The following is a 10,997-nucleotide window of genomic DNA, read 5'->3' as shown; positions in this document are numbered from 1 at the left end:
TGCAAAGCGCGACATGTGGCTCCCGGCCGGTTTCATACTTCGCCACGAAGCTCCAGAATTCTATCAGAGACCATAGCTCGCGCGTTGCACGTGAGTGTGATTTGTGCTCTATGAGGCCCAAGTGAAAGTCCATCAACCTCTTGACCTGACGTTCCAGGACATGCAGGACACGCAAAGGCGCACCGGGCACTTCTACCAAAGCGGCGCAAGAAAGCAAGAGTCAAAACAATTTTTCAACCCAGAAGAGTCTCTTTCAGAATTTTTCCTGCCCCAGAGGGAAGTTGGGGTGACTTTCAAGCTCCACATTGCGGTGCCGCAGATGCAAAACAAGATGAATAATGAAGGTCAGCTTCTCCTCTAGTTTGTTCGGCTATCTTTGTGATCATGACCTGTCGTTGCATGAGTCACTCACAACCGAGTCATAGGAAATGAAGTTCCAGAGCAGTCACACAATATTTTGAAGGTCACCTGCAGGAAACATAAAAAAAAGGAGGTAGAATGATACTGCCAACACACAAGGCAAATGTGAACGGAACGGAAGTTGCATTGAGTAACGAGTAAGTTTCTGTCTCAGTGTGGCAGCACGGGAAACGATGGCGGCTGGTATAAAAACTACCGCATTTAGGGTGAGCAAGCATCACTTGCAACGCGCTGTACCAAACGGAACATGCTCACGAAGGTAAGTTTCTTGTGGGGAATACAGTATTGCGGAAATATGAAAGATATGCACTGGAAAACGCTCATTTGGAAAATATTAACAATAATGCAGAGGAAATCATTCCGCCTTGCTGAGAGAAAAGTTGCTTTGAGTCTATACGGACCGCAGGTCGATCTCACAAATGTCGATGTATTGTGTTTCGTAAGCCGATATTCCAACAGCAGCGAGTTTGAATACATCGGAAGGTGTTCACAATAACAGTTCCGAAAATATGATAAACCAATCGCCCTGTTTCTTCGAAGCGGGTAACATCGTCTACTAGTCTTGGATTTGATAACTTCCTTTATCGTATTGGTTAATTTTTGTTCCGAGTACTTCCTATGCACTAAAACTCGTGATTGTTCGCCGCACTCCGAGAATGGAATGTAAAGAGGTGTCCTTGATAGAAACGAGTACGTGTTTGATGTATCTTTTAGTTTTGTACCGCAGCCCTGTTTTTTTCGTTTTTTGTTTTTGTTTTTTGTGAGCCTTAATTAACGCGCACTGGCATAGCCAACCCCGAGGGCTTTTGGGACTAACATCTTCACTTCTTCTTTTTTTTTTACCTTGGGCTGTTGTTTCATCATTCCACGGATTTCAGGTATGCTTTAATCGTTGATCACAGTTGTGTCGCGACGTAAGGTCACGAAATATTATTATTTAATCGTTTCCTACACTCGTCAAGACGCCTTACTCTTGTAATTAACTTTCAAAACGTAAAAGCGCTAAAAACAGGCCGAACACAAAACACACACAACATCGAGCGTTCGATGTTGTGCTATGCACTGTTACCCTCTACATGACGACAATACATGACGCCAATCATTTAGCGTCATGTAAATGTCAAACAAACAAACAAAACATATGTTTCCCACAGGACTTCGGGCGGTACAACTAACATGACTTGTGTTCGTCCTGTTTTTAGCGCTTTTACGTTATGAAAGTCTATCACCAACAAGCTCAAAGGGATGTTTTAATGAACTTGTAATTAACGCTTTGATGTGCTGAGCTTTTTTTACCTTTCTTGGGACGTACTTTTAGATCAGTAAAACGGATCATACCGAATACGGTAGCTAAATAGCTACAAACCAAGTTCCCACCCCTTCGACCTCTTTTGGTGTAAAAATAAGCGAAAGAACACGTCACATTTGTTATAGTATTACTAATTAAGAAAAAGCGGCGTGCCCGATGTACGTCTGCAAGTGAAAATACAGGCATCGCGTTAAGGACGTAGCCAGACCACAGGAGAACTATATGCTTACTCACAAAAGCGTAGTCCTACGTGAGTGCGCACTCTACGTTCCTCAAGTGCGGAGCTCGTAACTGTGCGTCTAAGTGTGTACACACAGGAGTGTATACACGTTCACCTGTTTCGGCACTCCACGATTAGTCGAGATGATCGCGCAGCTAAGCGGCGTACCTTGCTCAGAGGAATAACTCCCGTGGTCGTGTCCATGCCGACACCGATGCGCTGTCTGGGTTTTCCTGAAACGCCCTACTGCAAATGTCATAACAGCTACCTGTAAGATCTGACCAGGGCGCACAACTCTCGCCGAGCAACGTGACTCCATGTTAGGCAGGCTTGGTAAGAACGACACACTCTTGGATGGAGAGAAAGTTTCATTCCGCGGACGACAACAACAACAACAATAAATGATGACGATGAGATGGGGTGTTTCACCTCGGTGGTGCGGTACCCTACCCCATTGCACGTGGAACATTATGTGACAAGAAGCACAACATTACTACTTTCTATGTCTGTGAGGCATTACAGTGCTCGAGAAACTAGGCACTTTTTTTTTATCTTTCTTTTATTGGTGCGCAGATTCAGGTGTTCTAGGAGATGCACTTTTAACTAGGAGCTATTCCACTGAAGTAAGAGGCAAGTTGGTACACCTACAAGCAGTGACCATGATATATTTGCTTCAGAGCCTTCAGATGAGGAAATACCATCCCTCAGTAGAATTCTCTGTAATGTGGTCACACGTCGGGTATACTTGTAGTTCGCCAAAGGTCGGTTAGCACCGGACATTTTCATTTTGCGCACGACTGCCTGACGAAACGAAAGCACGAGACGGTGCACTGCGCACTATGATGTTGTTTCAGGTTTATGCTTGCGTGCTCCGCAGGTTTTCACCATCTTCGCCGTAGCTGCTGCAGCTCACGGGGTCGGCTTGGGTCCATTAGGCGGCTATAGTGAACAGCATAGGGCACAAGATGTAAGTATTCACGACGCGTTGCGTTCGTGGTAGGACACTGGATAACTCAGTTCATTCTCCATCACCGAGCTACACTTTCCACTTTTCCTTATGTGACACTTAAGTGTTTTATCCATGTTATTTCGCATTATAACAAAAGTCGCTCAAAGGCACAGCACGCAAGTAAGTGACGTCAAAACACACAATAGTGTTCGTTTCCTAGCAGAGGCGCAGGCATATTCCCGGTCACAGTCTCTGCCCAGGCAACAAAGACAACATTGAAAGAAGCATGTCATAGGCGGATGGCAGGTTGCGCGCATTGTGACGTTACACGCCTGAATATAATTATATTTATGCTCTGCATAGCACAAGCGCTTCTTACTACGCATCTTTCCTCGGTCCCCCATACAACGGAGCTCCTTACCGTGTTGCCCACCAGCCACTCCCATAATCGAAGCCACAGCTAGCATGCGGGCGCTGTGCTCATGCATCTAGCTGGTTACATCGGAGAATGGTGTTGGTTTAATGAACAATCATAGCGGGCGCCGGCGATCATAGCGGAATGCAAGTTCAAATAAAAGTTCCAGGGCACAGTAAATATATAATGAAATATAATCAACCTAGTTTCCTAGTTAGGGCGTGCGCAAGGCAGAACGTAAAATGTAAGGAAAGCAGAAACACCGCAGAGTGTAGGTGGCACAACACGAGTTGGCTTTGTTCACTCACCGACAGAAGCTTTACTCGAGAGACGACACGAGATTTATTCCGGAGTGGAACTTTGCGGGATACTAAAAGATGCTCCAAAAATGTACTTTTTACTTCGACTGAACTGTCGACTGAATTATTTTTCCTGGAGTCAAAATTGCTGTGCAGTTTGCGCACTCCGGCCATTTATCCAGATCATCCCAGAGCAAGGGAGAGTAAGCCATTGGTACAAAGTACGGACATTACAGAATGTATCCATCACTGTACGGATAGATGTACACGTACCGTTATTCTACATCAACGTTATGCTGATGGAAATATGAGTAATCCTCTGACGTTTACCTGAAACACACAGGCTGTGCCAGAGCTTTTGCAGTTTCCTGACAGTCGCTGGTTCCACGATCCGCGCCGCATATCCTAGTAATTATGTCATTCAGTGTACGTACTCCTGACACGACAGAGGATTATCCAAGACAAATTAAGGCTGAATAGGGTGTTTCTAATTAACAGAAAATGAATAAACAGCCTATTTGGTAGCTGAACTGTGGGCTGGAGGACGTACTGTGCTCTAAAACATTGTATACAAATTGCTAGTGGGTCCTGTTCCTTTCCAACAAATTGTGAAAATTAATAACGCTCATGCCCTGTTAACACTACCAATGGTCTATGCTGTCTGCTAAGCCTGGTGTGTTGTGCAGGTTTGCGTAGCTTCGTAGTATCTTGTTAACCTTCTTATGATAACTTCATGCACTTCTGTAGTACCACATCTAGTAAAAATGTCTTGCAAATCCCGAAAAATCCTTAGAGAGAGAAGTAACTGACGGCATTGGCAATGTAATAATTGATTGAAACAAATCTGAAAGCTGAAAAATTTTGTTATCATTGTTTAGCACGCCATACATCGTCTGCGAACATATCGGCGTCTGCCATGCCACCGTTATGTTTTACAGAGAGAGAGAGAGAGGGAGAGAAATACGCTACTTTATTTAGAGTCCTCCTGCCCGTTCGTTCATTGACGACCGCATTGTGTGGTTGTGACAGCTACTGTGGTTGTGGCGCGTGCATGCACACGCGTTGTCGCGAAGCCCGTCTAGTGATGTTGAAGGCCTCATCATGTTAGTCGCAGGGCAGTTGGAAAGCGTTGCGAAGATTTCAGGGGCTCAGCTCCTCACTTCTTTTCTGTTTGTAAATGTCAAACAAACAAACAAAACATATGTTTCCCACAGGACTTCGGGCGGTACAACTTCGGCTACCACATTGTCAACGGTTTAGGTGCGGTCAACGGTCGCAAGGAGGCTGGAGTTCCATACGGTCCCGTCGTCGGTTCCTATTACCTCGGAGACATCGATGGTAGACAACGTGTCGTCAAATACGTCGCAGACAACCACGGATTTCGAGCCCAAGTTCAGACCAATGAACCCGGAACCAAGACAAGCCTAGCCGCCGCTGCTCCGACTTTCTCCGCTTTTGGCACTAGTGTACCAGCAGTGGGACTTGGATACGGTACCGGGTACAGTTACAACGGTGGATTTGGATATGGCCGTTAGGCAGTCTTCCTCATTCTTCTACTCTCTAGTTCTCCCTTTCTATTCCTTTCTCTCTCTTTTCTATCACGTCGCCTCGCATTCTTTTTGTTTGTTTGCTTTGTCATATGCATTAATGGCTAAGATGAGCAGTAATTCAAGTAGATCTAAGTGCTTTGCTCCAATGGTGTGAAGAAGTGGTCTCGTACTGAGCCGAACACCACACAACACAATGTTTGAACACCTCATTGATAATTTACCTATCGTGTTCACAGTCGTTCACAGATCTTGGTGTTACTTTATACTTACTGATTCAGTTTTAGCGATCTTGTCACATGGATTGTTAAAAGTGCTTTTTCCGTTTGGAGGGAGTTTTACTTCAGGAGGGAGACCGATTGAGGAGTGGTCGTATTCATAAACATCTGTGGCAACGACAATGACATACCGCCATGCGTCCAGCGCCCTAACGCGCTCTGCGCGCTTCGGAATAAATCAGTTTTCATCCAGACATTCACGGTGGTCGGATCGTTCTTCATTTAGCTGCTGGTTCGCTACACATTCCTGGATTAGACACCCCACCTTGATTCTAATAAATAGACGAAAGAAGCGCACATTTATTTGAGGAGTCATTGGAAACGCCGGCGCTAACCGTGGGGTACTCGATGACATCGCGAAGGACTTTCTTCGTTCGGAGGGTGTTTCGAGCAAAAATCATTTTTGAAATGCAAAACTGGTCTGAAGGAGTACTTCCAATGGAGGTTTAGTCAAGGATCCTTTAAGAATAAGGCCCTGGGAGTTCGAAGAATAGTCCTTCCTGTCTACTTGTACTGAATGAGGCCCTCGCCATGCCCGTTCTGGAGGTTTGCATCGGTTACATGAAATTCAGTATCCAAGATAAGTACGGAGCAAACTAAGTCTGTACAACGCAGATTTCCCTGAGATTACTTCTACTCCCACGTTTTACCACCTACACATGTTGCACAAGAGGAGCATTTACAGCGATCTATTATGTCCGTACAAATGCTTGCTTAATCACATTATGTATGTTTCTCTCGTTTCAAGAGTTGACTATTATCCGCAATCGTACGGCTAGGTGATGATGATGATGATGATGATGATGATTGCAGTTTTTATGGCGCATGAGCAACTACGTACGGCTAGGGAGCAAAAAAATCCTGGGCATATAGATATCTGGAAATTCTAGTGAAATGTCGCCCTCTTTGAGGACAGAAGTGCATGAGGTTGCCGAGCGTGATGGTAACCTATCCGAGTCCGTCCTTGTCCCCTTGGCGGCCTTCTGTCGTGTTTCAGGTCCCTTTTTAGATTTCAAATTTTGTCGATTTTTTGTGAGAATTTTATGAGTCCGGTGTTCTATAACGCAATGTGTAAACAACAATGTGTTTGTGAATAACGGCATGCTGTCTGGTCGAGGGAGTCCGTTGTCGACTGCGCCAGATGTGAGGCTACGGCTGGGGGAACAACAGGCGTCGAAGGAAACGGCTCTTTATTCTACGACTTACATTCGCCAAGATGGCGTGGCTTGCATTGCGCTTGGTTCTATCACGCGCTCGTCTTCTCGAGTCGTCGTCTTCTACGCCTGCGCTGCTTCCATACTCACATCACAACAACAACTTTATTTCACTGATGATGAGTGGGGAGGTTCATCGTCAGGGACGATACTCTACCCCATTGCTGGCGGTAATGCGGCGAAGCAGAATAATGTGTCGCCTCACAGTAAGGACCGAAGTCCTACGGTGTCCAAACACTTTAGAAGTGCTTTTAGGGCAGAGCGTGGGTGCGCTAGATTTGGCCATGGACCATGCAATTTTGACGTAGTGAGGGGGCGAGAGTCCAGCTGATTTAGAGACACCGACAATGTGGATCTGAAAAGTTGGTAGTGCGGGCTAACTTCCTGCATGATATTTCCTAAACTTTATAACACGGCGGGCACCTCCGGGCTCCAGTGGTGCTCTCCTGCTTAGTTCTTATTACTCCTGTTTGTATTTTATATGTGGACTTTCGCCCACTCGCTATGTGAAAATTGCTTGGTCCATGGCCAAATCCAGCCCCCCAACGCTCGCCTTAAAAAGCACTTTTGATTTCTGAAGTTTTTGGACATTGTAGGACTTCGATCATCACTGTAAGCCGTCTCGCTCGTTGGTGTCGTGCCGACTGGCAGGTGGTGGGTTCAAATCCTACCACCGGCTGTGCTGTCTGAGGTTTTCCCTGGGTTTTCCGAAGACTTTCCAGACGAATGTCGGCACAGTTTCCCCTGAGGTCGGCCCAGGACGCATACTAACCCCCCTGTCCCCCACTCCTTCCTGCTGTCCTCTCTCCATCTGTCATCTGTACACCACTCATAGCCACAGTTGCTTCGCGGCGCTAACACGAAAGTAAAAAAAAATACCACTGTGAGGACTCAATAGTCCATTTCACAACATTGTCGCCAGCAATAGGGTAGAGTATCGCTCCCGGCGATGAAACCTCCCCCTCATCATCATTTAGATAATGTTGTTTTCCTGTCTTCCCTGTCTCTACTAGTTAGACCGTCGGTAAGGCCTCTTGGCTGTTCATAGGCACCATGAAACTAAATATAATTTTAATAATTGGGTGTTGACGTCGCGAGACAACTGAGATCATGAGCGACGCCACAGCGGTCGGTCTGTGGATTGCTTTTGCCCACCTGAGGGTTCTTTAACGTGCGATGAAAGCTCATCACACGGCAGCCCGTATTTAACGTCCCTCGCGGAAGACTGTGTGTCTAAGCAACTTGTACCTTGCCACCAAGTTGCTGGCGTCCTCGGCCGGGTCAGAAGGCGAACACGCTACCGACTGAGCCACCGAGGCCGGTCATGAAACTAAATAAATAAATAAGTACACCACAGGAAACGAAGGATAGGTATGATGGGTAAGCAATTATGAATAAACTTTGTAATAGGGAAAACGACCAGGAACGCAAAATTACCACCAGATCTAATCAATACGATTGACGTGACAATTATATGAGGCATTCGTGCTTTTCAAATTAATGTTTTCCATTCATGCAGGTGAATCATAAACTTCTCTATGATATACTCTTACTAAACTACTCTATATGATATATATGATAGACTACTTATAAACTTCTATATATAATGTCTCCGAGGGGACGCCGTGCTGAATCGGGTATGCAGGGTAGAGCCCTGCACGGGCCCGGGCCCCCGATCCGGGGCTTCTTATTGGCTGTTTGCTCTGGGGTGGGCCGAGACCAGGCCGGCAAAATACGCCAGCACCACGGGCCAGGCTCGACACAAGACGCCGGCACTGCGGGCCGTTCGCGGGCCGACCAACATGTTTCCGAGAGTCTCGGCCGGGTCACACAGCTGATTCCACACAATATAGGACTATTAGTTCATGTCATCACGTGCTTGCGTCATTCCTGTGCATATATCTGCAAACGCAACCAAAGGACACTGCATTATGCGCATGATTCAACTCTCGAGGACATTATCAAAGCCACTTCACATTGCTCCTGACTCCTCACGTATTTGACAATCACGTTCGGAAAGCTTGGTCAGGGGGTAGGGATTGGGAGAATGAGTTTCTCGACAACATCCTCTGCCTTCGCAAAAACTTGGTCGGTGGGCGCCACCTTCTTGGACGCCACGAACACGTTTTCTACAGTGCTGGATTACCAGAAAGCGACAGATGCTGATTCTACTCTCGGACTTACTGCCAACACTGATGGTCTTTCTCGGCGTGCCACTGAAAGGTTGGACCTCATCTTGTTCCGGAAGAAAAGCTTCGGACGCTTCTGGAGCTTCGGTGTCAACTTGGAACTGGTGACGGTCGAAGGCGGACGCAACTTTTATATCGTGCAAAGCGTGAAACGCGGTAGCCCAGCACACCGGTCGCAAATTGTGGATGGGGACGTCGTAGTCGCCGTGAACGGAACAGACGTTTCGGAACTACCCATGAATGCTGTCCGCAAAATCATTGATTCGGCGGGGGACCAACTAGTGCTTACGGTCCTATCCTCTAGCCCATTTCGGATCGTCAACACAAGGCAAGACATGACGAGCACCCTGCAGCGCTGCCAACCCTTGATAGCTTGGCAAAAACTTGATAACGCCCTTGCCCGCGTGCGTTCTGAATTTAATTGGTCTCGTGCTGTTGCGGTGTTAAACCGCCAGCACTTGTATGTCTGTGGCCTTGTCTTCTGTTCTTATAAATCTACTGATAAATTTGTTTGATAAGTGCTAGAAACGCGTACGTCATGGCTGGAAATACTAGGCCAGGCTGTACTCGCTGAGCCACCGGGCGGTCCGGGCCGGGCCCTATTCGCTAAGTCACCATGTCGTGTCGGGCTCTACTCACTGGGCCACCGGGCCGCGTCGGGCCACATAAAACATGAAGGTGTGGGCCCGGGACATTTTTTATGCGCCCGGGCCATGTCGGGCTTGGAAAGTCGGCCTGTGCAGGGCTCTAATCCCGGGTATCGTCTGCAGACGCTGCCAAAGTATCCGACGATTATATCTCCCGACACGGTGCTATGCGCGCCGCACTGTTGAACACGGCCTCTCCTCAGAGACGGTGAAACGGGATTCGAGTGAATCTGGTGTTGTTCGGAGGTCAATACAGAAGAATACACCTATGAATGTGACATATAATGAATAACGCGGACACCGACGCACCTAACGAAGCCATGCAAACGAAAACTGAAAATCAAGTCACGTGGTGGACAGGAAGTAACAGTTTTGACTCGAGCAATTAGGAGAGAATCCCGAAATCCCGAGATTATAAAAACGGCTCGGGATTCCGAACCCTAGCGCTAACAGTAGCCGCGTCTACATGGACTCGACAAAAGCGGGTCGAGTTGATTTATCCCAGCGAATCCTCTCCCATTATGCCGTGTCAACAAATCTTCCAGGGAGGGTTGAACCCTACCCGTTTCTGTCGGGTTCATCTAACCGCGGCTACTATGAAAGACGGACAGGGGACAGATAAGCATACACTAGGAAGCGCTACAGTTTAATTATTTATTAACCACAATACACGAAATGTTTTCATACACGGGTAAGAGCGGGAGGCGTGCCAAGTGAATCGCTGCTCCTTGTTGCAGTGGCAACGTACGAGCTAAAAGTGACCGGAGTGTGAACTCGTTACGGTCACTCCCAAAAGTCAGCAAGAGATGCTGTACACCTTTCTCTGCATCGCAAATGGGGATGCGCTTGCATGAGGACTACGTCTCCTAAGTAATTGCTCGAGTCAAAAGGAAGTAACAGTTTTGAATCTGTTGGAGACCTCCGCTCCTGTGTTTCCTTCCTCCATGGCGAAACCGTCGATATGGGACGGCAGCGCCACAAGCTGGATATTTTAGACAACCGTGTGCCTACGCAGTACCTCATGAGAACAATAATTTGGTATAGGATAGTTGCTGCTACAGTATATGCATGAGTTCGCGCTAACTAGGGTTCGAAGCCTGGGATCCCGGGACCCCGAAATCCCGGGATTTCAGCATAATTTCATGTCCCGAAATCCCGGAATTTCGCAAGGCCAAATCCTGGGATTTCGGGGTTATAAATTTCGGCTTTTCTGACAACAAATATTCAGTGGTACGAGTGCAAGGGAAAGAACGGTGTCCAACCGACTTTTTGTTTCAAGCGTTCCTTCCCCGAAAAATATCATTTGCAATGCGAAACCGAACCAACCTTATCGTCCACGACACATTACAACGATGTTGGCTGCTGACTCATGTGAACTACGCAAGCCATAGCGGAGAACAGCCCTCAAATAGCATAAAACTCCCATGAAATCAGAAGGAGTATTCCAATCCTACAACGAGAAATATTGCAGAATCTCTCTCTCTCTGTGCAGAAACTCTCCTTTTGTTCT

The 10,997-nt window shown here is 47.0% G+C and overlaps 1 protein-coding gene across 1 annotated transcript; it reads left to right on the top strand.

Moving 5' to 3' along the window:
- The first annotated feature begins 591 nt into the window (after nucleotides 1–591).
- On the top strand, nucleotides 592–5,550 carry LOC135401518 (adult-specific rigid cuticular protein 15.7-like). Its single transcript, XM_064633977.1, has 3 exons — nucleotides 592–679; nucleotides 2,827–2,916; nucleotides 4,827–5,550. The coding sequence occupies exons 1-3, from the start codon at nucleotides 668–670 to the stop codon at nucleotides 5,145–5,147; spliced, it is 423 nt and encodes a 140-aa protein (XP_064490047.1). The 5' UTR covers nucleotides 592–667; the 3' UTR covers nucleotides 5,148–5,550.
- Nucleotides 5,551–10,997: the final 5,447 nt, after the last annotated feature.

This window comes from Ornithodoros turicata, chromosome 1, assembly GCF_037126465.1.
Source record: "Ornithodoros turicata isolate Travis chromosome 1, ASM3712646v1, whole genome shotgun sequence".
Lineage (NCBI taxonomy): Eukaryota > Metazoa > Arthropoda > Arachnida > Ixodida > Argasidae > Ornithodoros > Ornithodoros turicata.
This window is presented reverse-complemented; position numbering and strand designations above follow the sequence as displayed.

Bases quoted from the DNA above. Each gene is read 5' to 3' on its own strand.
- LOC135401518 (XM_064633977.1), top strand. The intron at 2,917-4,826 runs GTAAGTATTCAC...TGTTTCCCACAG, and splicing joins AACAGCATAGGGCACAAGAT to GACTTCGGGCGGTACAACTT.